This window comes from Suillus subalutaceus (genome assembly GCF_016647625.1).
Source record: "Suillus subalutaceus strain FC151 chromosome Unknown DFJ58scaffold_4, whole genome shotgun sequence".
NCBI classification, from domain to species: domain Eukaryota; kingdom Fungi; phylum Basidiomycota; class Agaricomycetes; order Boletales; family Suillaceae; genus Suillus; species Suillus subalutaceus.
This window is the reverse complement of record NW_024540253.1, coordinates 45,606-70,493: the sequence shown is the minus strand read 5'-3', so window position 1 is coordinate 70,493 and position 24,888 is coordinate 45,606. Positions and strand designations below refer to the sequence as shown.

At 48.7% G+C, this 24,888-nt stretch overlaps 14 protein-coding genes across 14 annotated transcripts; 7 read left to right on the top strand and 7 right to left on the bottom strand.

Moving 5' to 3' along the window:
* Window positions 1-13: 13 nt before the first annotated feature.
* DFJ58DRAFT_713124 (GPN-loop GTPase) lies at window positions 14-1,144 on the bottom strand (the record flags this gene model as incomplete). The annotated part of the gene is made up of 6 exons (XM_041383906.1): window positions 14-55; window positions 107-229; window positions 275-529; window positions 566-708; window positions 754-833; window positions 903-1,144. 6 exons carry the CDS (start codon window positions 1,142-1,144, stop codon window positions 14-16), a joined length of 885 nt encoding a protein of 294 aa, XP_041250137.1.
* Window positions 1,145-1,248: 104 nt separating this feature from the next.
* DFJ58DRAFT_721516 (uncharacterized protein) lies at window positions 1,249-1,902 on the top strand (the record flags this gene model as incomplete). Its single annotated transcript, XM_041384815.1, has 2 exons — window positions 1,249-1,352; window positions 1,416-1,902. The coding sequence occupies 2 exons, from the start codon at window positions 1,249-1,251 to the stop codon at window positions 1,900-1,902; spliced, it is 591 nt and encodes a 196-aa protein (XP_041250136.1).
* DFJ58DRAFT_314825 (uncharacterized protein) lies at window positions 1,781-3,433 on the bottom strand. The gene is made up of 5 exons (XM_041379798.1): window positions 2,852-3,433; window positions 2,634-2,797; window positions 2,510-2,582; window positions 2,373-2,460; window positions 1,781-2,318 (listed from the first exon to the last, which is right to left on the bottom strand). The coding sequence occupies exons 1-5, from the start codon at window positions 3,347-3,349 to the stop codon at window positions 2,170-2,172; spliced, it is 972 nt and encodes a 323-aa protein (XP_041250135.1). The 5' UTR covers window positions 3,350-3,433; the 3' UTR covers window positions 1,781-2,169.
* A 1,309-nt stretch (window positions 3,434-4,742) lies between these two features.
* Window positions 4,743-6,000, bottom strand: DFJ58DRAFT_757393 (glutathione S-transferase). The gene is made up of 7 exons (XM_041388202.1): window positions 5,771-6,000; window positions 5,473-5,722; window positions 5,379-5,409; window positions 5,276-5,326; window positions 5,101-5,221; window positions 4,989-5,046; window positions 4,743-4,937 (listed from the first exon to the last, which is right to left on the bottom strand). Exons 1-7 carry the CDS (start codon window positions 5,872-5,874, stop codon window positions 4,878-4,880), a joined length of 675 nt encoding a protein of 224 aa, XP_041250134.1. The 5' UTR covers window positions 5,875-6,000; the 3' UTR covers window positions 4,743-4,877.
* An 80-nt stretch (window positions 6,001-6,080) lies between these two features.
* On the bottom strand, window positions 6,081-6,803 carry DFJ58DRAFT_314674 (cytochrome c oxidase assembly protein PET191-domain-containing protein). The gene is made up of 3 exons (XM_041379795.1): window positions 6,470-6,803; window positions 6,256-6,423; window positions 6,081-6,202 (listed from the first exon to the last, which is right to left on the bottom strand). Exons 1-2 carry the CDS (start codon window positions 6,641-6,643, stop codon window positions 6,328-6,330), a joined length of 270 nt encoding a protein of 89 aa, XP_041250133.1. The 5' UTR covers window positions 6,644-6,803; the 3' UTR covers window positions 6,081-6,202; window positions 6,256-6,327.
* Window position 6,804: 1 nt separating this feature from the next.
* DFJ58DRAFT_314738 (uncharacterized protein) lies at window positions 6,805-8,197 on the top strand. The gene is made up of 4 exons (XM_041379797.1): window positions 6,805-7,003; window positions 7,065-7,431; window positions 7,485-7,628; window positions 7,675-8,197. The coding sequence occupies exons 1-4, from the start codon at window positions 6,830-6,832 to the stop codon at window positions 8,070-8,072; spliced, it is 1,083 nt and encodes a 360-aa protein (XP_041250132.1). The 5' UTR covers window positions 6,805-6,829; the 3' UTR covers window positions 8,073-8,197.
* On the bottom strand, window positions 7,943-8,886 carry DFJ58DRAFT_314684 (4'-phosphopantetheinyl transferase superfamily). The gene is made up of 4 exons (XM_041379796.1): window positions 8,776-8,886; window positions 8,426-8,714; window positions 8,121-8,364; window positions 7,943-8,063 (listed from the first exon to the last, which is right to left on the bottom strand). Exons 2-3 carry the CDS (start codon window positions 8,611-8,613, stop codon window positions 8,148-8,150), a joined length of 405 nt encoding a protein of 134 aa, XP_041250131.1. The 5' UTR covers window positions 8,614-8,714; window positions 8,776-8,886; the 3' UTR covers window positions 7,943-8,063; window positions 8,121-8,147.
* A 231-nt stretch (window positions 8,887-9,117) lies between these two features.
* DFJ58DRAFT_713118 (WD40-repeat-containing domain protein) lies at window positions 9,118-12,263 on the top strand (the record flags this gene model as incomplete). Its single annotated transcript, XM_041383905.1, has 14 exons — window positions 9,118-9,249; window positions 9,299-9,439; window positions 9,486-9,618; window positions 9,665-9,748; window positions 9,795-9,859; window positions 9,912-10,228; window positions 10,290-10,730; window positions 10,786-11,141; window positions 11,198-11,307; window positions 11,365-11,557; window positions 11,664-11,767; window positions 11,817-11,935; window positions 11,983-12,084; window positions 12,134-12,263. 14 exons carry the CDS (start codon window positions 9,118-9,120, stop codon window positions 12,261-12,263), a joined length of 2,427 nt encoding a protein of 808 aa, XP_041250130.1.
* Window positions 12,264-12,440: 177 nt separating this feature from the next.
* Window positions 12,441-16,100, bottom strand: DFJ58DRAFT_314615 (uncharacterized protein). The gene is made up of 9 exons (XM_041379794.1): window positions 15,959-16,100; window positions 14,563-15,903; window positions 14,385-14,506; window positions 13,231-14,332; window positions 13,018-13,177; window positions 12,933-12,966; window positions 12,773-12,883; window positions 12,705-12,714; window positions 12,441-12,653 (listed from the first exon to the last, which is right to left on the bottom strand). Exons 2-9 carry the CDS (start codon window positions 15,856-15,858, stop codon window positions 12,618-12,620), a joined length of 2,871 nt encoding a protein of 956 aa, XP_041250129.1. The 5' UTR covers window positions 15,859-15,903; window positions 15,959-16,100; the 3' UTR covers window positions 12,441-12,617.
* Window positions 16,101-17,517, bottom strand: DFJ58DRAFT_314614 (uncharacterized protein). Its single transcript, XM_041379793.1, has 6 exons — window positions 17,197-17,517; window positions 16,988-17,141; window positions 16,682-16,930; window positions 16,513-16,631; window positions 16,219-16,457; window positions 16,101-16,149 (listed from the first exon to the last, which is right to left on the bottom strand). The coding sequence occupies exons 1-5, from the start codon at window positions 17,238-17,240 to the stop codon at window positions 16,358-16,360; spliced, it is 666 nt and encodes a 221-aa protein (XP_041250128.1). The 5' UTR covers window positions 17,241-17,517; the 3' UTR covers window positions 16,101-16,149; window positions 16,219-16,357.
* A 58-nt stretch (window positions 17,518-17,575) lies between these two features.
* DFJ58DRAFT_675703 (uncharacterized protein) lies at window positions 17,576-18,244 on the top strand. The gene is made up of 3 exons (XM_041383107.1): window positions 17,576-17,672; window positions 17,729-17,878; window positions 17,931-18,244. The coding sequence occupies exons 1-3, from the start codon at window positions 17,625-17,627 to the stop codon at window positions 18,051-18,053; spliced, it is 321 nt and encodes a 106-aa protein (XP_041250127.1). The 5' UTR covers window positions 17,576-17,624; the 3' UTR covers window positions 18,054-18,244.
* A 67-nt stretch (window positions 18,245-18,311) lies between these two features.
* On the top strand, window positions 18,312-19,793 carry DFJ58DRAFT_314563 (DHBP synthase RibB-like alpha/beta domain-containing protein). The gene is made up of 2 exons (XM_041379792.1): window positions 18,312-19,610; window positions 19,661-19,793. The coding sequence occupies exon 1, from the start codon at window positions 18,333-18,335 to the stop codon at window positions 19,599-19,601; it is 1,269 nt and encodes a 422-aa protein (XP_041250126.1). The 5' UTR covers window positions 18,312-18,332; the 3' UTR covers window positions 19,602-19,610; window positions 19,661-19,793.
* Window positions 19,794-20,224: 431 nt separating this feature from the next.
* Window positions 20,225-22,101, top strand: DFJ58DRAFT_877284 (uncharacterized protein; the record flags this gene model as incomplete). The annotated part of the gene is made up of 4 exons (XM_041394473.1): window positions 20,225-20,723; window positions 20,780-21,280; window positions 21,369-21,697; window positions 21,754-22,101. Exons 1-4 carry the CDS (start codon window positions 20,711-20,713, stop codon window positions 22,099-22,101), a joined length of 1,191 nt encoding a protein of 396 aa, XP_041250125.1. The 5' UTR covers window positions 20,225-20,710.
* A 218-nt stretch (window positions 22,102-22,319) lies between these two features.
* On the top strand, window positions 22,320-24,518 carry DFJ58DRAFT_675696 (DEAD-domain-containing protein). Its single transcript, XM_041383105.1, has 7 exons — window positions 22,320-22,666; window positions 22,719-22,842; window positions 22,893-23,103; window positions 23,158-23,348; window positions 23,406-23,992; window positions 24,048-24,136; window positions 24,192-24,518. The coding sequence occupies exons 1-7, from the start codon at window positions 22,543-22,545 to the stop codon at window positions 24,267-24,269; spliced, it is 1,404 nt and encodes a 467-aa protein (XP_041250124.1). The 5' UTR covers window positions 22,320-22,542; the 3' UTR covers window positions 24,270-24,518.
* The last annotated feature ends 370 nt before the right edge of the window (window positions 24,519-24,888 follow it).

Genomic DNA, 24,888 nt, shown 5'->3' with positions numbered 1-24,888 from the left:
ACACTGTACACTCCTATTCCATATCAGCAAAGTCGCCTTCGTCTAAATCATGTGGCTGATATATTGCTGTTAGTTTGGAGTATGCTGGACAAAGGAAGTGATGTACCTCTTTCGGCTCTTCGTCTTCACCATATTGCATAGTAAAATCAATATGACTGACGACTGTCTCCAGTGAGTCCGTGGACGTTAGATCCAGCGGCAAGAACGACACTAAAGGATGGTCCTCGATCTACGCGGCGGTCAGTCCGGAACAAAGCCCCAAGCTGCAACATACTAGCTGTACGATGGCCCGGTTTAGGTCGTGGAATCTGCTATTGTCATGTTGCTGATCCCTCCCGTCCCTCGCAGCAACAAGTAGCATCGGATCTGGATCGAGATACCGAGCGATATCGCGTTTTCCACGTTTCCCATTTCTTGGTTCAAACGTGTCTGATGATGATCCGGAGACGAGATCCATTTTAGACATGATGTTTATCCAGGGTACTTCAAGATTGACCATCGCGGACATTGCGGACAGCACACCACTGGACTAACTTCAAAGATTGAATAGGAGGCAACAATGAACTGAGACGAACCTAAAGAATTTATACCGATCTTCCATGAATTGGGATTCCAGGAGATACACAGCACAAGTCCGTATGCCCATTCGCTGCAAGTTCCGCACGAGTTGCGGGAGGAACGGATGATGTGTATACAGCTCGATTTGACCTAAAGGCCATGAATTTATGCGCGGTATTATACGTAGAATCACACCTGGACAGTCGATTATCAAGTAGTCGTCGTCAAAACCCCCGAGTTCTTCCTCGAGCCAATCCATATTTTGCAACAGGTACCTTTAAACACGGAAAGAGACTATCAGCATGATTTCTTTGAGGGACTATCACGCGTGATCACTTACTCACTCAAAGCAATACACAAGACCGCCATTAGGACCCATATTCAACTCACCCATGACGTCGTCTAGCGTCACAAGCTCACGGATGTCAATGGCAGGTTGATACTCGAAAGCATCGCCAGTTGCAGCGGGATCAAGATTTACGATATGAGCCGTGCGTTTTGAGACACGAAGGTGGGTAGCAAAAGCAGTCGAGAAAGTAGATTTGCCCGCACCAGCAGGACCGGTGACGAGAACAGCGTAGCGCATAACAGAAGAGGTACAAGGAACAATTTCAAACTCAGACCCTCCCTCCTGTCGGAAACCAAGTGACTGCAAGTCCCAGTACTACACATACAAGTAATTCTAACAGCATGGCACGCCCGCCATTATTCCCCGATCAGTCCGCAGCTGGCATAGCGATCGATCCACGCACCCTTGAGCGTGTTATACCAGAATCAAAGAGATCAGATGGAACGTACGTCCGTCTGAGCCCAGCATCTACAAATCATTTATAATTCGATCTCTACTGCATCACCAGTGTGCGCAAGCAGCTTAAGATTAGGCCTGGATTCACACCCCAGGAAGATGTCTCTCGGTTCCGTGGATCACGCCAGCAGGCGTTGGATGCCACAGCCCTTCCAAAGGGTCACATATTAGGCTGGGTTGCGCCCTCTGCTGCTGCATCATCGAAAGGCAAGACCGCTACTCCACCTCCAAATAAGAATGCGAAAAAGCGCGCCAATGCTCGAGCTAAGAAAAATGCGGACAAGGCAGCTGTTATCAAAGATAACTGGGAGGATGAGGAGGAGGGGGAAGATGAAGCAGCAGCTGATGTGAAAGTAGCCACCGAGGAGTCGAAGGAGGGAAGCTCGGAGACTAGTAGCACGAACGATGCAACGACAGGATCGCACACTGAAGACAAGCCGAACCGGACCGCCGCACCAGATTCAAATTTAAATCCATCATCAGCAAATCAAAGCGCTGTTGAGCTTTCGGACAAACTTGAGAAGCTACAAGTCAAATGATCATGTTCTTTGATTTGGAATGTCTCTAGAGTTACTGGGGAGGTACAGGATATCAGGCTGAAACGAGAGTGGCAGGTAACAAATAATAGGTGTTACGATTATGGCCAGCATAAAATTAGTATCGTTATATGTACAACAATCTATGCGGCTGTTCCTTTCTCTAGATGTCCTAGTCGTGGACGGTATAGGTGAATGTGGGTGTAAGATAGTGACTTATCTTATCTGCACGCCCGTGTGAGTGATAAGCCTACGCCTTGGAGCTGTGTGCTATGACACTCGAGACACTGCTTCGCCATCTGGTGGAGGTAGTCTTTCCTTCAGTACAGCCAAGGGCGGCGGTGGCGGCGGCTTCGGTTTGCTGAATGTATACAATTCCATGCCAATAACAATTAATAGAACAAAAGCGCCCAGTGCAGCTGTATCGTTGCTAAGAAATGGTGATTTGACGCTAGTAAATGGGCAAAACGTACCAACGGCTTGACGCATGTTATTCCATTTTACCTCTTCCATGTTTGCGCGGAGGTCACTGAGCGTTATAATCGCCTTATTCAGGACTTCCTGTTTCAAAATTACCAAATTGTACAACGGAGATGAGAATCATCCGAACCTCAATTGCGATCGTCTGCTGTTTTAGCTGTGCCTTTGACTCATTCTTGCGAGTGTCAAGCTCCATTTGTATCCTAATAATCATATGAAAAATACAATCGTCTGATTTAACGAACGTGACTCACTCATGTGTCAAGGTACCAAGGTCTTCTTTCATCTTGACATCCAGACGATCGACTTCTCGGCGCAACGCAGCTGTGGCAGATCGTATTGTCGCGCTTTCATTACGAGACCTTGCGGTTTGCTCTGCGCGAAGCTCAGAAAGCGCTGCACGGAATAAATATGCTTGCTGTTCAGCATTTGAGTCAGTAAATATGACAATGTCCCGATTGGTCCAGCGCACATTATCCACATCTTTGACCGTGAGGCCTTCTCGCCTTACGCGATCTATTCTGTCCACAAGTAAAGCACGCGTAGCCCTCATCAGACTTCGCGCTGTGGGCGTGGGGAATGACTTCTCAAGCGCGGAGACGAAGGCATGTGTGTGGAATGGAGGGGCTGCATATGACTGTTGAGGATCTGGCTGGTAAGCGCGTGCAGGCGGGCCTGAAAGGGTCGTAGGAAGAGACGAGGCGTCCTCGGGCGGAGGCGAAGATGACGGAGGAGGATTGAGGTCGGAATACCCGTGTCCAGACCTTGGGTCTTTCGGATGAGCAAGGGATATTGAACCTGGGCCAGATACTGAAATTGGCTGTGACAACGAATCTACAGGGTCAGTGATGGGTTGCCCGGTAGAGCTATAGTGCCTCTGTAATATAGTGGTGCAAGAAGTTCCATTGAACTCTGGCGTCGAAGGTGGTAACGACCGGTAACGGTATATTCGGGGGATGACCCTCAGCATCCTTGCATTTGGTTGACAGAAAGCCTTATTTAAGTCAATTGGTGTTCAGAACAAAGTGTAGTCCGAGCTCAGCAGAACATGAGAGATGTTACCGTCACGTGTCACAGTGGGAGTATTAGCGGCCTTGCTCGAGTCCTTTGAGCTTTATTTGCAACTCTGCCAAGTATCTCATACAGTCTCTGGTAGTGTAAGTGATCTTGATGCTGCAAAGTCATGGGCAACGCAACCTCTGCTGAAGAAATAAATCACAGCGCTGCTTTGATCGCCTATCAGACCACATTGAGATTCCTTGATCAGCATGTCGTCATGGTGCGTCGACGGCCATCGTAGAACTGGTGGAGCAGGGCCGTGCAGTATTCTGGACCTAGATAGCATGCTTCCGCACACCCCTCGATGAACTTTCTGCATCAGATGGCACTGGCGCATCCTTAGCGGAAGAGTTTAGGCGGCTCGGCTTACCCGTTTGATCAGACCAGTCCCAAAAAACCCAATACTTGACCATGCAATGGGGATGTCGTCTCACACATTCGCACGCTGCCTGACTTTCCTCGTTTCCTTCTGTCTCCACTGTTTTCTGACTCCAGGAGGCAGCCGAGGAAGGCCCAGTCACCATCGCCAATGCTAGTCAGCATAGCTGTGATGCCTTGATTATCATGAGTGCCGAAGATCCTGTCCACGTTCTACTTTATACGTTCTACTTTATATCACCGCAGACCGACGTCTCCGAGTTGTCTATCGAATTTCAGTCACTTGCAGAACAATTTGGTTCATGCCCGCACGCATAATTAAATCATCATTATCGGTATGAAATAGGTGGCTTATTGCCACAAAGTCCCCTTGTTTCATATTCTACGTCGAGCGCAACACCCTCTTGGAACCCGAGTTTACCTGTACGAGCCGCTAGCAAGTGAAGACTCCTCTAGTTTGTCTTGGTCCAGCTGGGGCCAAAATCACCATCCAGGACAGCTCGTACGATCCTTGCAAACACTCCATCTTTGGCTCCGAACTGTATCTTTGGTCTGGTCCCCTCGGCGACTACTGTGCATCCACAACTTCAATTCTCATCGAGTGGTGGACTTCAAGGCTGGGAATGGAACTAGAATCTGGATGGACTCAATGACTTATTGAGAGTGAGACGTTGTGTTCGAGTGTGTTCTTGGACTGAGAAGTTCTTTACGACTGATATGACCAATAAAGGTGGGTCACCTGTTGTCCTTAATTATGTGCACGATTACGATACCGCATGGACGTGAACAGGGCTTTGTCGAGCGTTGAACAAAGCATTGAATTATTTGATTTCGAGTAATGATTTACCTCACGCTTCGTGTTCCTTGAGCAGTTCAATTCATGTCACGTTGAATGACCCATAATGGCTGGAAGTATGTCACTGACGTTAATGTTAATGGAGATTTTTTTTCAACTGAGCAAGGACGACGACAAAGACTAATTCAAGTCTTAAGTGTGCAAATACAAGGAGAATTACTGCCGATTGACACTTCAGCTAGAGCGACAGGGCTTCAAAAGCAGCCTAAGGGACAGCTACTCCAGCTTTCACAGTTTCTCTCTCCAGAAGCCGGTCGAGCCAAGCCTTGAAGCAAACAATTTAGTATATTCCGCCACCGAATGACGATGATTCTACCTTCAGGTTCGGGAAAGCATCCAAGGTCTCGACGCCTGCATGCTTGTGATACCTCACCCTGTTTCGCAAATCAATGTCAAAGCAAGATATTCATCTGGATGAAAATGCGAACCATGGCATGACATTCACATCAGCAACACTGAGCTTTCCAGCCCCTGGACCCACGAGGTATTCGCGGCCTTGGAGACCGATATCGAGCACACCATAAAGACGGACGACCTCATCCCCATAGCCTGGCGCACGACGTTAGAACCATGGAAACCAAATAAGATCGAACAAGTACATACGTTTCTTGCCATAAGGCACGTCTTCAGGGGCATAGTGTCGGAAGTGGTGCGCTGTGACATTCAGCCGTTATGCGAGAAGACTACATGAGTGACCACAACTTACATTGACCTTGCATAGGACCGACTCCTCCGTGCTGGTTTGTACAGTTGTGAGCGTGCATCTCCGGCTACTTCACCTAGAGAATCAGAACACGTACAGCAAAGAAGATCCATTGTAACATCTGGCTTTCCTCATCGCTGCCGCTCTCAAACTTGAATTTCCCTTCCTTATCGTACTTCTGTACGAGGTACAACAAGATCGCTGCACTTTCGAAGACGGAGAATCCATTCGGATGGGCGGCAGTGGTATGGGAGCGATCAACGAGAACAGGGATACGTCCGTTTGGGTTCATTGCAATGAACCATGGCTCTTTTTGGACGTTCGCGGACAGGTTAATCTTCTCGACACTGTCAAGGTATATGAACAACAACCGGAAGGCACGACGAAAGACCTACTCGTAGTCGATGTTTCCGTAGGCTGCTTTGAGCTCTTCGAGCATGATGGACACTTTGTGGCCATTGGGGGTACCTGCAGTGTAGAGAACCAGAGGCTTTGACATACCGAATTGTTTGTTGCAACGAGTCTGATGGAGGGAGGAAGAATTGTGAATTTAACTTGTACTCTTGTACCCTCTTATACCAATAAGTAGCCAAAGGTTGTTCAGCTGACATGCATCAGGTCCAAAATTAACCACTTGCGTGATTAGGCTTGCTAAGCACTGATTTGAATATGCTTGATGAATTTCTAATGAGCTTAGAAAGACTGGTGAATGCTTAAGCGGCATGGCTCGCAGTAGTGAATGCTTTCTTTGATTTCGTCGGGAAGACAGTGAAGTGCTACAAGGACAAGTGTGATCGACACAACGCTATTGACCCCCAGTGGATACACTGAGAACATTATTCCTTGAGGGGGACACAATGACAGGGAATAAGATACGCACTCGGAACGAGATTCTAAGGAAAAACAATGATTCCGAGTCGCCATCGTGATAGAACTTGTACCATCTATCACGTCATGATTGTGCAGGAGGTGCAGGAGTCTTCTGCTGTCTGAGCTTCTCAGCGTCCATTCCCACCGTGTTACCTCGAAACCGAGTCCTCATATCCAACTTTTGCGTATCAGAGCATGTTCCCATGTGTGTAGCAGTCACTTACCATATTGCGTTTGCACTCGAAAGTGGACTTTCTAAGTAGCTGACATTGTTCCGGTAATTCATTACTGTGTTGCTTGAGACACTCCGAAGGAAGATGTCCTTGCTTTTGGACACAGTCGGAATTGAGAAGGCATTCCTTGAGTGCTTTGAGGAGAGCGTCACAGGAGGAGGACATGACCAATGTAGCAGCGTCCGTTGGCACACCCAAAGTCAATTCCCGCTGTAAAACTATGTAAGCCCAGCTTGCTGTCGTACAGCGTCTGAGTGATGTGATGAGAGGTCAGGCCAGGCCAGGCTTGGGATGACTTGATGGTTCAGGAGAGCAGGTTGCAATCATGCGTAAACTTCTCATGCTCTCTTGATGCCTATACCACCATCACTCCGTACGCTCTTAAGAACAATTCCGACACTAGCGCCTGTATCTAATCGCGCAGTCCTCTCTGTTTCCGGTTCACAAGCATCTGAGTTCCTTAATGGGCTACTAGCGTGTAGTGTGCAGGGTAAGCAGACATATGGGGCATTCTTACACGCTCAGGTGCGACCCAGCTTCGAGTGTCTGGCAATGTGTAATGTAACCATGCAGTTTGTGGTCTTAGGGACGCGTCTTGTATGACACCTTCCTGTATAACTCCCCGACGCCATCACTTTCATCTACTGGGCCGACATATCTCATAGAATATGACCCTACTCCATCCGAGGCACCTACCCTCATGAGCCTTCTCAAGCGTTACGTCCTTCGCTCAAAGGTGCGCATACGGGATGTGTCGGAGGAGTGGGATGTTTGGGCCGCATGGGGGTCAGAAGGGGCAAAAGAAACCAGGGAGTGGAATTGGGCACGGAGCGGCGCTGTCGAACCAGTTTGGCGGACTAGCGAATGGCCATGGGGAACTGAGAATGGTACCATACTTGACCGACGTGCTCCGGGGATGGGGAAGCGGATGCTCGTTCGCAAAGGCGAAACGCGTGAGCTTGTCTTTGGGATGTCTCTTACATCGAGCTTGAATTAATATTTGCAGCTGCCGGCGCGTCTACACACGAACTGGCTGGTAAGGATGCGTATTTGCTCCATCGGATCATGCACGGTGTTCCCGAGGGTAGCGTGGATATTCAACCCATGCATGCATTTCCCATTGAATCAAACTTAGACGCGATGGGTGGACGTATGTTCCTTTTCGTTTCATCTGATATACATACTGATACACGCAGTGGATTTCCGGAAGGGATGCTACGTCGGTCAAGAGTTGACAGTGCGTACATATCACACGGGCGCAGTTCGGAAACGTATACTTCCTGTTCACATTTCCTCTCCGGCGTCATTATCACCATACACGTCGATTAAACCATCCCTTCCATCGACTACAAACAGCGCCGCGATAAAAACACCTCGTCTGCGCGGGTCATCCACGCTCCTTTCCACGATAGCTGCTCCAGGTATAGGGTCCAGCGTCGGTTTGGCGTTGGTGCGACTAGAGCACTTGCGTCCTGATATAGCATTGGTTGCTGAGGAAAAGGAAGAACAGTTATGGAAGGTGGAGCCTTGGTGGGCAGATTGGTGGCCCGAGCAGCCTCCTGATGAGGTACATGATCTAAACAGCCTAGCATAATTTAGGATCATGGATTGAATTCTTTGTATCATCTCAAACTAGACGCACCACTCTTGAAAGATAATAAAAGTCAAATTACGTCGACTCCATGATAACCTGTGCGTAGACATAATCTCCGTCGTGGCTCACTGAAACATGCAATTTATTCGCCGGTCCAACATCATCGTGTACAGGACGGTAAACAAGTGTTGGTTTTACGCCAGTGGCTCCATTGAATGACGAGTATGTGACCTCCTTCCAGGTAGGGCGGATGGGATACAAGGCTTTGTATGCAGCTTCTTTCACTGCCCACCTAGATGCCATGGCACGTTGCATGAATGTCTCGCAAGACGTGAGATCAGGAAAAGACTCACCGCACACCCAAAAACTGTGTAATCTTTGCGGTCTTATCTTCTCCATGCTGTTCTGCGAGCAACTGAAATGTTCGTAATTCCTGGGAGCTTAAAATTTTCGTAGCAAAAGCTTCGGATCCCCTTCGATTCAATAGATTGATGAGACGTGGAAGGTACAGGATATCAACACCGATGCCGAGGATTGGCATGTGAATGGATTATGAACGAACTTTTCAGGGATTCAGGTTTGCGGTATGAAAGGTACGTCGGTTTTCGTGAATGAGTCAAGCAGCTGGGCAGATATGGTGCACTAGTAATTGGCTTTCGTGAGCAAAGTGTGAGCGGAACTAGTTTGTAATTGTCATCCTTACCGTCGCACGACAGAGCGATGATTATTGGTGCAACACACTTATGTGTGCCATGCCCGTCACGGTGTGCATCGAAGAAGACATAAACGAACGTGACAAAGTGGAGTCCAGTGGACCCAAAGTTCGGCGTGACTTGACTTACTCCGAGCCTCGTACTATCCGCGTCGGAGTCAACGATCATCAAACGTTAAGGAGCGTTAAGGACAGGCGGCTCAACTTAGCTGCAGAGCTCGTACTAACACCTGAGCGCAGCCCTAGAGCAGTGCATGATAAATCTGCTCATTCTGCAAAATATTTAAACTAACTCTAAACTCCAAGTCTAAGGTCTGCAGCCTGCGATCTGCGATGTCCAAGCCATCCGTCAGCACGGCGTATATTTCAGCGTCCACCAATCGTTTCAACCATGCTGCAGATGCCTCCACCTCTTCCGTGATTGCTTGTGGATCAGGCAAATTAATCGCGTTATGGAACACTCAAGTGAGTGTTTCGCCATCACTTTCATGATGCACCTAACATCTCATCGAAGGACCCAGATGGCAGAGGCGTCTTCCAGACGCTGCCTGGTCACAATGGCCTAGTAACCTGCATTCGTTTTGTGGCGTTCGACGCATTTGCTAGCGCGGATGACAAGGGGACCGTCCGCTACTGGAGATTATTTGGGACAGAGGTATGTTAGTCTGCCTTGTGTGCAAACATCCCCACAATTTTCATAGTGGAGAACTACTGCGATCGTGCAAGCACACAAAAAAGCCATCTCTGTACTTCGTGAATTCGACCACTTCTTGCTTACCGGAAGTTCAGACTCTTCCATCAAAATCTGGGACGTGCAACGTGGCGATGTTGATGGTAAATTCTTATTCACTTGCGCAGTGAATCAGGCTAATTGTGACAGACGAGGTGAAGGAGTTCCAAACCATCTCGCTTCAAGGATGGTATCCTTTATCAATAGCAACCGGATTCCTACCATCGTCTGAAGGTGAGAGACTCATTATCTTAATGACGAGGAGCTTACCTTGGTGAAGCGATAATACTTGCCATTGGCGGAACCGATCGCAAAGTGCACATCTGGACACGCTCTGACGGACCAGTGGGTTTCACATATTTCAGCTAGGTATCAAGTGCTCACTCCTTTCTTTAAGTTTATTCGTTCAGTCACCCTGTCAGGACATGAAGACTGGATACGTGCGCTGGCATTCCGAGCTCCATCGACGCCAAATGATCCCCTCGTGCTCGCTTCAGGCTCACAGGATGGAACCATCCGACTTTGGAATGTGGAGTCCTTCGCTAAGATGCAGGCCCAATCACAGACTCATGGAAAACACTCGGCAGATGATCTCAGTGACGATCTCCTGGACGCATTTGAAGCTTCATTAGGAGACTTGGGTGCAGACGCCGAGGAGGGCGGCAGACAAATTTCACTTAAACGGCATATTCTTACCGTCAAATCGAATTCCGGGTGCGTTGAATTTGTAGTGAAAATTGTTAGATCGAGTTGCTAAATGGGTTTATGACGGCAGGACGCAACAGTATTCTATCACATTCGATGCTCTCCTGATCGGCCATGAGGCAGGAATTACGTCGCTTTCTTGGTCTGCTTCGAATGCGTCCTTGCTCTCTACGTCAACGGACTCATCTGTCATCATATGGGCTCCTAGCTCGATCGTCTCCACTGCATATTCATCATCAACCTCTTCTATCTGGATTAATATACAACGCTTCGGTGACGTGGGAGGTCAACGTCTTGGTGGCTTTACTGGAGGTCTTTGGTCAAATGGTGGCGCCGAAGCCATGGCATGGGGTTGGAGTGGAGGCTGGCGACGGTGGCGCCGCATCAGAAGTGATGGCCACGGAGGAGCAGCTGGTGAGGAGTGGGAAGAGGTTGGTGCGATCAGCGGACACAGTGGTGCAGTAAAGGGCCTCGACTGGAGTCCAAAAGGAGACTATCTGGTATCTGTGGGGTAAGGGTCATTTGATATCAATGCTGTATTTTAAATGCTAACTGCGCACCGTTAGTCTGGACCAGACGACACGCATTCACGGTGCTATCACATCCTCTACCCCCGGACAGAGCATTTGGCATGAGCTGTCACGCCCTCAGGTACATGGCTATGACTTAATGGGCGCAGCATGGCTCGGTCCGTGGACTTTTGCAAGCGTTGCCGACGAGAAGGTCGCACGAGTATTCGAAGCTCCACGCAATTTCGTCGAGGAGGTCCGGGTACTAGGAGTAAAGGATCTAGCCCAGAGCGAGGTAAGGACCACTCCTTGTTATATTTCAAGGCTTCTGAGAAAACAAAAGGGGGATAGACCGGCAACGGCTAGTGTGCCTCCTCTCGGACTCTCGAACAAGGCTGTTAGTGATGATGATGGTGTGTCATATGATATGCGTAGTATTTGCTGTTTGACGGACTATCTTCTATTCAAGCACCGTCAGAACTGGACATCAGCAGACCCCGCAGGCGCCCTTTCGAAGGAGAGCTAGCTTCCATCACCCTCTGGCCCGAAATCGAAAAAGTCTTTGGGCATGGGTATGAGGTCAGCCAATCTGTGATTCTCGTGTGAAATACGATTGATACGATGTTATCGACCTAGTCGATCACAATTTCAGCTTCTAACTCGCTTGACCTTCTTGCAACTGCTTGCCGTGCAACTTCCCCGCAGCATGCCGTTATTCGCGTGTACACCACAACCGGCTACCAGCCTTTCGGTGTCCCTCTCGAAGGCCATAGCCTGACAGTTACCCGTATAGCATTCAGCCCGCCAAACGATAAAACACATCCTTACCGTAAGTCGGGATCGAACGTGGAGGCTATTTGAGAAAAAAGAAAGTGGTATGAGGCTATATGCCTTCATCTAACAGAATGACGACTGACCATATCGCTGCATACTAGGTTATGTGCCCGTCGCTGCGGATAAATCGCATGGAAGAATCATCTGGGATTGTGCATGGAGCTGCGAAGGGGACCTTTTTGCCACCGCATCTCGTGATAAGACCGTAAGTGTTTCTGATTTCGGAGCATGATTCTTGATCGACCGTCCATCAGGTAAAAATATGGAAGGAATCCTCGGGCTCTGCCGCACGATGGGGGGCAATTACGACGATGAAATTCGAGGAAGCAGCAACTGCTGTCGCGTTTTGTTCTGTCGGTGCCGATGCACAAGAGTAAGTAAAACCTTTCTGTGTCTCGTGTCCATGACAACTCTCTCCAGACGCTGGCTTGCGGTTGGTTTAGAGACAGGAGAGATCAAGATCTATTCAAGCTTGATGTCCACACCAGATCAGTGGACACCAGTGTTGACCATCGATTCGAAGTAAGTCTTGATCGTGACTCGCAAGAGGGATTCGCTCATGAGTTCAAAGTTTGGCCCATGTTGATCAAATCAATCATTTGGCGTGGAGAGCGACTGATAACCCATCGAGGAAGCAGCTGGCGTCCTGTAGTGAAGATGGTACACTGAAAGTACTGATTGTCCAGTTTGAAATAAACTAAAGTACGTTGGTAGATACTAAGCTCCACAGTAACAAAATGACATAAAGAGAATGGACATAAAACACAGTAAGCCGATTCGCAAGGCAAACGTAGTGAAGACAGGAAGGAAAGACTGCTATACAGTGGTCAGTGTCGAGAAGACTGGATACCAAGTAGTGATGGAAACAGTGTCAATACGGAAACATCTGAGTTGATATCGCTAAAGGGGTGCCAAATATATGGGTATAAAACAGATTTGTGCCATGGCTGGGCACCTGCCTGGGTAAGTGATACGTTAGCAGGTATAAGAACACATCGGAAAGTGACTGAAGCAGGGCCCGAGAATATAGAGATACATGAACGCCAAGTGCGTTTTTAGATGATGTCACGAAGGCTCAGTGGGACTTCAGGCTGTCGAAAGTAAGTTAGTTTGTGGTGTACGATCTCAACATGAAAACGTACGCATTTAATTCTGGATTGAAAAAAAAAGTCAATCGTTAATACTAGGTTTTTCAAAAAAAAGTGCATACTTGTAAAAACATTCAATAGAGCGAAGCATTTCAACATCACCCCCAGTCGCAGTGACAAAGTTCACTACAACACCAGCACGTGCATAATTGGAAGCAATGGCTGGAGCAACGCTGTAATAGAGGTGAGCGCGTGTTTGACACAGGTAATGGGTTGGCCTACCGATGCGCGTACTCCTCTACAGCTTTAGGAAGGTCTAACAGAAAGTTAAGCATCAATTCGTACCATAGCATGGCCAACTACTTACCGTAATTGATGATCAGAGGAACGTGGGATACTTCTGGGGTCTTCACCTGCACATCGTTCACGATCAACACTTTCGTCACAGGCTCTCTCATCATAACTGAAGCTGAACTTTTGAACTTGTTCAGCGCCGCTAACTTTGTGCCTGCGTTCATGTCACCGTGCTAGAGGAGAATCATTTAAGCATCGAGGAAGAGAGAATGCTTCTGGTACTAACAAGAGGCACAGCTTCAAGCCCACGGCTGGCAAGCTTGTGGACAACCGAATCCAAAGAGGTCATGCCACCGACGTGCACGATTGCCTGGCTGACCTCGACGTCATCGAATATATCTGCCAACGCGTCAAGCTTCCACTCGCGAGCTTGAGCGCTTTCAGCACTAGATGCCCCGCGGCCCGAACCAATGATGCCATGTCCGCCACCCGGTGCAGCAGGATTGATCGTGTCTGTTCGAACACCAGCGGTGAAAGCAAGATAAAGGTAAAATTGCCTGAGACCGCGAGACCCTTGAGCGGACTCAGTGCTGGTCACATTTCCATCGCGGCGGACTAGAACGCGCACAGGCTCCTTGAGCTGGATAGCCGTAGCTAGATTGAGCACATCCTGCGGCACGGTATTCGAAAACAGTGCAGTCTGTCGTTCAATAACGTTCGATGAGCCGGTAGTATGCTCATTTGGAGGGGACGGGGAAATTGCAGAGAACCTGCGTCCTGTGTTAGAAGTCGACAAGCCAGGGTGGCTGTTTGCATCGAAGGAACTGAAAGATTGTTGAGGTGGGGCAGAAGCAGAGTTTGGCGTGACATTCCCAACAGGTCGAGATCTTGGCGGAGGAAGAAGCTTCACTATATTGAAGACAAACTCGTGTAAGTTGCGGGCAATCAACTGATCAACTTCATCAAGAACGAGGAAGCGGACTTCAGATCCGACGAGGCCTCCAGAGGCAGTGAAGAGGGCGTGTAGCTTCTGCGGAGTCCCACAAATGATGTGGGGCATGTTCTGCTGCAGAAGGCGTAGCTCCTGGCTGAGGTCACTAGGCGAAGTAGATGTACCCACGCCTAGCGCCGATCTAATGCCAATCGGACCCCCGAGGTCACGAATCATACGCTGAGCCTGGGTAGCTTGGTCGACCGTGGTAGATATCATGATTACTAGAGGTCCCCTGGTAGGGGGGCGTCCAGTAGTGTTTACCACAGCTACCTGAATAGCGGGTATCACATATGCTGCAATCCGCTCTTGGGTGGGTGGAGCTTGCGCAATGATGTCTGCGCCTCGCAGAAGAAATGGAAGCGCACGTTGCTGAATCTTGTTAGGAGGGCCGACGCTAGGAACATGAAGTTTAGCAGAAGAACTGGTCCCGACGGACTACTACTAACCCAAATTTGCTGAGAGAACGAAGCAAATCTGGCGCAAGATTCAACTGTTCCCACTTGGAAACCATGGGACCGTTATCACGACCTGAACTACCAGATAGCTCATTACCCTGTGCATCAATCATCTAGCAATCAAGTAGGTTAATCGATTTGGTGTCGCTAAGGAAATTGAACCACGCACGCCTACAGATTCGCGCCGTATTATACCCCCAGTCACAGAACGACGTTTATCCCGAGGGGGTTCGAGTCGACCCAAATTGCCGAGAGTCTCGGTCCGCATGGGAAGATCAAGCGTTCCCGCCGACCAAGTGCGCATAGGGGGATTGGGTGCGCGTGGTGATGGTCGCATATCTGGTCTGTTTGGTATACCGTGACCAAGGGCAGCAGGATTAGACCCCATGCCGTGGGAAAGGGTTTGGTTTGGGGCCATGTCCTGCATCTGTGGGGTAGATCGTCCCATCTGGGCAGGAAGAAGGCCTGTGGTAGCATTCTGAATATGCTGCTGTGTTTGAAGAGCCAACAATTGCCCAACGGATGTGGTCAACGTGTTCAGGCGTTGAGAGATTTGTGTGATATCATCCGCAGGAGGAGATTGATTTGGTGCAATGTTTGCACTAAATGAAGCCCGCGGGATATTGACTGCGGGTGTCGACATGCCAGAAGCAGGTGCGAAAGGGTCCTTGAATTCAGGCTGAGCGTTATTGAGAGAGGTGGCATTGCTAATGGTCCTTTCAATGAGGATGTTGACTTTGCGATGTATGTCGCTGATGTCGCGCTGGATTTCGCGCGTGTTATACTCGCAACGCTGAAGCCGGTCTAATAAGTCGCGTATGATGGGAGAAGCTTTGAGTTGTGCCTCCAGATTATGATGAAAATCGGCACTGGAGGCAAGCTGACTACCCGAGTCCAAAGATGAGACCGGAGACGATGAGGGGAATGGTCCACTGATGTTGAATGATGAAGAACGCATTGAGGTATTCATGATGTTGACCGGAGGTGTTACATTGCGATTCCGAGATTGTTGCACAAGAGCCGAGATAAATGGAGACGAATCGCCCGGGATGTGCATGCCTTCGTCATGGGTATTTGGATTGGGGGTATCATCTGCTTCTGGGAGAGATTCTAAGCTGCCAACCTTGCTCATATCTCGTGCACGAAACATATGCTGCCTCTCAGACTCAACCTGATGGAGATATGGAGGCCTATCCCCGTGCGGGGGCAACAGCTGGAAGCGGGCGTCTGAGAGACTATCAGCGGGCGCTCCAGTGTGCTCCAGTAATCGGGGTGGACTTGGGGACGACTTCAACGACCTACGATCAGCCGAACAGACTGATTGAGAGGACACAGACGCTCCATCTTGCTCCCGAAGTGTGGGAACCCCAAATACGAACCCAGTGGCCCCATCCTCTTCATTATTTCGCATACTGCCAGGGAAGAATGGCATCGAGCTCGGATTCAGAGTTGCGCCTCTCGCCATGGCAGTGACTAGCTCCAACGAACGGTGAACAAACGAAGGGCAGCACTTGAACGTAAGAAGACCTTTCAGTTTGGCACTAGAAGCCTTGAGTTGATCTCACCTCAGGATCTGAAGAAATGTCTTGTCAACCCGATTCCATACAGGCAGTAATGAGAAAGCCAAGAAAAACGCCTGCAACTCGCCTGTTGACGCAGTAGCAGGTACTCGATTGAAGCAAATGTTTCCAGAGGCGTTGCCAAAGATCCAAAGCTTTATAAAGCTCGCAGATTAATCCGGCCGAAGGCGTGGTAACTGAAGCTAAGCTTAAGCTTGTTCATTCACTAGTACTATGCAATGTGTCAATGCTTCCAGAAGCCTTACATTCAGGTCGTCTCATCGCCAACCATAGTACACGTTGTGTATTGGCATGTTGGGCATACGGCATAGGTACATAAAGTCAAAGACAATGTGAAAGAAACAAAGAAAGGCGACATCATTTAAACAAAGGTACAAGGAAGAGTCAAAAGAGGGGCAAAGGGAAAGAAAAACCAAAGATCTTCCCGCGCGGGTGTTTATCTCCGCGAGTCTCTAATAAAATGGTGGGTTGGAGGTCCAAAGTCCTAAGTCAACGGTCGAGTCAGCAATGAAACTATAAGTCAACAATGCTTGTCGTACTTCATTGCGCTTTGTCGAGCACGCCTGGCATCAGTAAAGCCGTTGCGAGCTCGGTATGCTTCAAGACGCTGCTGCACCTTTTCTATTACTTCTGGAAGATCAGCGGCGCTGCGTGTGATCTATATACAGTTTTGAGTTGCATTCTGAAATTAGGGTTCAAGTAACATACCACGAGTTCCGTGGATTCATCGCCTATTTGCAGACGGGACCCATTGAGATTCAAAGCTTTTTGGGCAGCCGATCCATCAATAAATGTGATCATAGCGTACTGCCTAACAGAATATTGGGCAATATAGGCTGGGTTCGGGCGACCAGTCGTCATTGCCAGACCACCACTGCAGCGAATCTCGACAGAGAGAATTTCACCACAGTGACTGAAGTACTCTGCAATAGTGTCTTCGTCGACTGTTTTAGCAAGCTTGCGTCGAAATCAGCGTGGGGTTTTATAACGCGTTGGTTTTTCACGGTGTCTTACATTGCCAACAAACACATGCGTAGGATCACGTCGTCGTTGTTTGACATGCTTCTTGATAGCATGGGCAACACGTTGGTTCTGCTTGTGAGTTCGTACAGGATTGGTACGCGTCGGTTTGGCGTCATTTTTCCGCGAGCTCGTTACTTTTTTTTGACTACGGCAAGAGCTTAAGTGACATGGTTAGGAGGAGATCACGGTATGTCACTAACTTTGGGCATAGATTTGGCTTCTGGTTTGTGAGCAGGAGAGTCATCAGAGTTTATGCTATGGCAGTGGTAAACCATGATGATAAGTTATTGGTGAATGAATCTCCTAGAGGGTCTTGAAGTTTGTGAGTTGAGCTGGCGAATAAGTGTCAGACTGAGCAGCCTTTTGAAGTATCGAGCAATAGAAGAGGGCCCAAGCAAGTTAATTTCCACAGCATTATGGACGGGAGCTTCTTGTGTCAGTGGCTTCAATCAACAATGAAATCTGCAGAGAGTTTAGCTTCAAGTGTGGACGAATTGTAAAATAATGATAGTGGATTGATCGATCGTCCAAAAAAGGAAATCAGCTTCGGTGTCATGGTTTTTCACCACAGCTTTGTGCATTAAGCTTGAGTTGAACGCTTCAGGTCAACGTTTGCTTGGACCCATTAATGGTCGCACATGTCTACCGAAAGGTAGTCCGAGAGATAGCCAAAGCGGTACATTGCTACTCCTCTCATTTGTGTTGCTTGTATTAACTTTCAGTGACGCTCAGACTGTCAAACCTCGGTTAGCTCGGAACAAAGACATTGCTTCAAACTTCCGAGCCTTGTTCGCACAGAGCGGACGACCCGAGGATGCGCAACTTTTTCAACACGATATGCAGAATGCCTTGACTTTCATGCAATCCCAGCGAGAATATAAGGTAAGCGTCCTGGTTTCACGCAAGGTATTACACATCAACTGACTTGTGTCAGGCTTTATTGGAGAGATATAACCCATTAATCGACCTAACGGCGGAGGAACGGATAGAAGCTACTGCACGACGAGTCGGGCTGAACATGCCCAAGACCCATACGCCTGATTCCCAGGACACATAGTAACACTTGAGTTACCTGGTAGATACATTCAAATGTAACAGGTCAATTTCTGTTTACTACGAGCAGTGGCTCGTCAAAGGGGATGTCAGGCGTAGTATATCATGATGCCCGAGGATACCAAGTCATTTTAGATATCTATGGCGCCCAGTACGAGGCCAGTTAAAAGTTATAATACATAGTATGATTTTCCTATTGATTTGCTTCGATAATTTATGTAAATACCCAATCGGGTTCCGGACTTGTGCAACTGACTCAGGCTGTATATTGATAATTCTACTAATGAACGTTTTGAAAAGGTACCTCAAGTTCTCGCTGAAAAGGTCTTCGCAACTACAAGGCACGATGGCGGCGACGACACAAGTGCTTGCATGCGATTCTACATCCATTGTCTTTTCTTTAGACGACCAGGTAGCGATCAGCTCACCTGAAACCCTCGCAGCCTTGTGTACCGCAGCGTCCTGCCTCAAAGATCTCTTTCCAGTCGCTTTTCCTACAGAAACCGTTTATGGGTTGGGTGCTATCGCTCTAAACGCGACCGCAGCCCTTAAGATATTCTCTACCAAAGGCCGGCCAGCTGACAACCCTCTCATCGTACATGTTTCATCGCGGCGTATGCTACAGACTTTGCTTCCACAAAATTATGCGCTCTCACCTTCTTACGAGTTGCTCATAGAGCACTTTTGGCCCGGACCCCTCACGCTACTTTTCCCCTGCGACCATAGCCTGATACCCGATATTATTACTGCTGGTCAGCCGACTGTCGCAATCAGGATGCCATCACATCCAGTAGCACGAGCACTCATTGCTGTGACCGATGCACCACTCGCAGCTCCAAGCGCCAACTCCTCCGGAAAACCTAGTCCCACCCGCGCAGAGCACGTGTTGAATGACTTGAATGGCAAAATCACAATCATTCTAGACGGTGGCCCATGTGAAGTTGGTCTGGAAAGTACGGTTGTGGATGGTCTACATGAAGATGGAAATATCCGCATCTTGCGACCTGGCGGAATTACAGTGGAAGACATTAAACGAGTGCTCGTTAATGGCTTCTCCGATTCCGGTACACCAATACCCCAGATCCTCGTGCATCGTCGTGATTTTCGTGACGACGCATTGGAACAGGCACCTACTACACCTGGCATGAAATATCGTCATTATTCTCCCTCAGTCCCAGTGACGCTGATGCACGTATCCGATGCTCCCCTTGGAATAGAACCTCTTAGCCCCTCCGTTTTTCTGGAGGATCTCAAGCGTTCAATACCACATTCTCCTGACACTCTCCGCGTCGGGTTATTGATGCCTTCGGATTCTATTTTGATGAAATCTCTCATCAGCGATACGACCATTCGGTGGCATGAGTTTCCTTTGGGGCTGGTTTCGGAGCCGGCTATTATTGCAAGGCGGCTATTTGATGGACTGTTGACGTTAGAAAGGGAAGGAGTAGACTTGATCTTAGTGGAAGAAGTTCCAGAAGAAAATGAGGGCCTAGCAATCATGAATCGGGTCAAGAAAGCAGCTGGAAGCTCGCAATGGATCACTATTCCCTAGAAATCGCACGTAGGTGTTATTGTCTCTGTCATTCACCTTTCGCTCACAGCCCGCCGCAGGAATATTGTGGCTGCGTTTACATTGCTTATAATTTTAATGAAACTAGAAATGCAATTAAAAGGCCGGGCAGTGTGCTCCACTTTCCATCGAATTCCATCAGTCGACATCGCAGGCATGACTCATGACCTTATCTCAAATGACATGCACCATGCGGAACGCTACGATCGTGACAGAATTGGTTGGTAATGCTGTACCCGCTACTCAAATTAATGACATTGACAGAAACAGTGCACAGAAACGGATGTTATCTCTGAATAAACCCTGTGCACAGTGCATGCAGTTATCATGTGACGATGTTCGCGGGAGGAGATCGGCGACACATGTCTAGTACTGAGTGTTATCATTGTCAGACCCCGCAGAGCTAGGCTCCGTCGTTGCTCGCACGCCACTCTTATCTTGACACATTTTTGCAGCTTCCCGCCTCGTGCCATATCTCGTCTACACGAGGTCTTTAAGTTGTTGGTGAGCCAGATTGCATTACTTACAAAACGGCCGGGCTCCGTGTAAGAAATGATAAAGTTTTTCCCATCGTCTACACGATAGAGGAGAACCTGACAGACCATATGCTAATCAAAATGCTGAACCAGCTCTTACAGACAGCTCTTACCCTTGTGAGTTAATGGTCACAGTTTTCTGGAGGCTCCTGCATACGTGGGTCGTCCTTCGGAAGTTCTATGATACAGAGCTTCGCAGAAGGAGAATGACTCCGAAGACATGGCTCACCGGAAAACGTGCTCTGCAACGTGCTCTCGCGCGCTTCCGAAGTTGCTCTGTATCGATCACGTGATATTAGCCTCGCGCCTTCTTTCAACCCGATTGAACCCAATGTTATTCCCCTCACGCTGCTCCCTTTGTATCTTGTGCCGCCCTTCAGGTGAGCTCACGAAGCCTGACAGGGATCTATGTGGTCGCACTATCTCCAGCTCCCTTTATTGCGCTGAGCGCACGCATATAAGAGTGGTCATAATCCTTGACCTCACAGTGTTCATTACTCTCAACTGGTGTTGATATCCCTTTTGCAATCCAGAGGCAAGGTTTTTTCTAATACAATGGATTACAACGGTCAGTCTGTCCTCGGGTGGTCACCAGGCCGGGTCGAGCTGACTTTGCTTTGCCAGTTTCTAATGGCAGGCACATGATCAACCCTTATCCCGTCGATATGGGTTCTGGTCTTTTGAACTATCCACAGCACTTCGTATTTTCCCAGTCACCCGCTTTCAGCGATGTCTCCCTTCCTTTGGATGATTTGTATCGTTCCCAATCAGCACCTCCGTGCCTGGAGCAAGGAAATAATCTTTTCAATTCCCCCCTTTCCATTCCTCAGCTATTTCCTAATTGCGACATGTTCTCATTGGCTGCTTCGACACACGGTAGCGTTCATTCTTCGTCAAAGGAACATATTCCTCGCCCACCGAATGCGTTCATGCTCTACCGTTCACACATGCTCAAGAGCCGGGGTAATGCTGACCCTGAGAAGCGTCAGCAGAATCTCAGCCGCATCGCAGGGCAGCTTTGGAGAGCTATGAGTAAAGAAGACAGAGCTGTGTGGCATAAGAAGGCAGCGGAAGTCCAAGCCGCTCACTATGCGAAGTATCCTGGCTACAAGTTCAAGCCCAACCGTAAGAGCGCCAAGTCAGCCAAGACTCTTCATAGCGCCCGCTTACTACCCGAAGCCTACTGAACAGCTCTGTGCGGGGTCATCCATAGGCCCAGTACGGCGTGCTCGCTCGTCCAGGGTCCGCCCTCAGGGTGTTACACGTGATGATCTCCTCGGTGTATTAGAAACGCAATTTCCATCGGCTTTCTCGTCCCCTGCTAGGCTCTCCCCTCTACATTTTCCACCTTTCCTTCCAGCCTTTTCTTTACCTGAGGGAATGTGTGGCAACGAGCAGCCGAACGCCATTCTGCCCCTTCCTCAGTCTCAGTGCACGAATGCGCTTGGCTTGGAATTGAATTCCTCACAGCCATCACAGCCCACTACACCAAGATCAGAACTCGCTGAAATGCTCTCCGGTTTGGCCCTAGATCTTGATGCCGTACGTTCCGATGCTCCTCTATATTCACTCCATCTGATCTTCATTTTGACAATTAGACACCAACTGCAGCAACTTTCCAACGGAATGGTGACATACCCCAGCCCGATGCTTCTATGTCCCAAGACGACTTATTCCTTGGAATGGAGCAACTGCGTCTTCCTCACAATTCAATGGATTATGACGTCAATCGTCTGTCTCCACTACTTCATGGATCGATGGACGGATATCAGCCGTCAGGCCAATCCTATTTGTGTTCGGACACTTTCAGTGGAGCTCTATCGTGCACCTCTGATTCGATGTTCTCCGACTTTAAGTGTGCTCTCTCAATGCCGCTTGACCACGAAAGTGATGAGTGGAGCAATACCTCGTGGATGCTTGACATGGATCAGAACTTAGATATTTAGAACGTTCGTACCGATATAGTCATGACACTCGTGTCCCTTCTTTGTAGCTTAACCTTAATCGCTGTATTTCGTAGCCCACCAATGTTCGATGTATCAATAGAACTTTCTCTCAATTCTGACGCTCGATTCAATCCAGCCGGGGTCTTAACTCGTCATCGTGTGTTTTACTGTTAATATGGCAACGACGGGAGCACCTAGGCCCTTTCTGTTTCGTCATTGCTTCCCGTCCCTGAGGTCCCCGACTAAGAGAACAAACTCAGATGGGCCGCTGGTGTTGCGCCCGGTAAGTACGCCATATCCCGAAAGCTAATTAGTAAGCACGTGACTATCTCGTTCTCGACCTCAGGCTGGCAAATTCCTCGTACATAGACGGTATCAAGACGGCATTGGTTCAACCTGATCAATAGACTCGCTTGTCCAAAAAAATCCTCAGCTGCCCATATGCACCCCACAGCATCATTTGCTGATATGGGTGTGGTGCCTCCTCTCGCTGGTGCTCTTGCGCGTATGTCTATACGAACTGCAACAGAGATCCAAGCTGCTTGTATTCCTCCCCTTCTCGCAGGTATGTCTTAAAACAATTATAGACGTCGAACCAATCAGTAACGTGCTTCTAGGAAGAGATTGCATAGGAAATGCAAAGACAGGCTCTGGGAAAACCATAGCATTTGCAATCCCAATCTTGCAGAAGTTGTCTGAGGATCCATATGGGATATTCGCGCTGGTACTGACACCCACGAGGTTTGCTCACTTATTTATTGATGTTCCTTCGCGTTATGACCTCCTACAAGGGAACTGGCATTTCAGATATCTGAACAATTTGCGGTGCTTGGTGCTGCAATAGGCGTCCGAACGTCTGTCGTTGTCGGTGGCATGGATATGATGACACAAGCTTTAGAACTGGGCGGCCATCCCCATGTTGTAGTAGCCACACCTGGGCGTATCGTTGACCACTTGCGGAGTAGTAACGGCGAATGGAATTTGTCTCGCGTCAAGTTTCTTGTCAGTGAGAATTTCATGCGAGTCTGTGCTGGCACTCATGTCGATCTGAGTTAGGTATTGGACGAAGCAGATCGCCTTCTTACCCCGACCTTTTCCCCTGAACTCAAATTTTTGTTCGAGACTCTCCCAAGTGATCGGCAAACCTGTCTTTTTACTGCTACCCTGACGCAAGCAATTGAGTCCTTGATTGAAGCCCCGCCGAGACCTGGAAAGGTGAAACCCTTTGTGCATAGATCATTATCAACGTAAGATGTGCATCGTGTTCGACGCCAGGACGTGGTTCTGATCCCACTTCAATACAGTGTCGAAACAGTAGCGACGCTAAAGCAACATTACGTCCTGGTTCCTTCGCACGTGCGCGAGCCGTATCTCTACCATTTACTTTGCAATCCTCCGGAAAGTATCGCCTTACTCCGAAGGGCACCGCCAGAACCAATCAAACCGGGAAAATCCAGAGGAAAATCAAGACATCAGGGAAAGACCAGAGCATCGCGAAAACCCGGTCCGGATGAGGATATACCCATACAACCACCACCTACCATCATTTTCTGCACGAAGCCTCGGACGGCTGCTTACCTTACTCATCTACTTCAGACTTTGTCTATTCGCAGCACCGCGCTACATTCAAGATTAACTCAACGCGAACGGTTGACGTCATTATCACTTTTTCGGTCCTCTTTCATCCCAGTTCTTGTATCCACAGATGTTGGTGCCCGTGGTTTGGACATTGAAGACGTGGCAATGGTCATCAACTGGGACCTGCCAAATGAGCCCGAAGAATACACGCACCGAGTCGGCAGAACTGCACGTGCTGGTAAAGGTGGTGTCGCTGTTAGTTTTGTGACGGAAAAGGATGAAGATCGGGTATCACGAATAGAAGGACGGATTGGTACGTCACTCTACTCTCGGTCCGCAGTGATAGAGTTGGCTCACAACTTCATCAGGCATCCAATTAGAGGCTATGACCATGCCAGAAACCAAGGTTCTAGAAAAATTGAATGCGGTATCCACAGCAAAAAGGCTAGCAAATATGGTGCGCATGTTAAAGACAAGACAGCAAACTTACTGTTTCTTACGCGAGCCTCTAGGAATTACATGATTCAAACTTCGGCCAACGAGAAGAAATACATAAGCTGAAGTCTAAGAGAAAGCGGGTGGACGATTGATTCATGTATTTACCCCCGATGGATCGGTTCATAGCTGACAGCGGGTGCGTTTCTCAGTCAACATGCCCCGTCCGTAATACTTTTCCCACTCCATGGTAACCTCGGATAGGCTGGTCTCGTTTCTTCTAGAAATAGGAGTTGGAAGCAAAGTTGCAGGGACCGGAAGCACCCGATTATGATAGTTCGCTCTCGATCGCGAATGAGTGCAAGCAGCTCGAATACTGCGGAATAGAATAAAAATGATCAGCTAGCCGCTTGAATTTGCAAACCAAATGTTCCTCTTAAATCTGGGGGCCAGCCTGAGGCCCTTTCCAGACTGTGGCGATTAGAGTTACATGTATGCGTTTTGGGCCACTAACTTCATGATTTACAACTCAGTTCCCCGCCTGACTCACTCTCAGCGTGCTGATAGTCGCTGCCGTGGCCCAAACCTCTCCCCTAGTCAGAACATACAGCCATAGTATGGATCCAAGAGGCCTGGCCCCCAGATTTAGAGTATATAAGAGGGTCAAGCCAACATTTGTTTTTCAAATTCAACTCAAATTAACAGCGGCATCGCGGCTCTACTTCCCTAGGACGGTCGCCAAGTCATCCAATATCAAACTCAGCGAAGTATGTA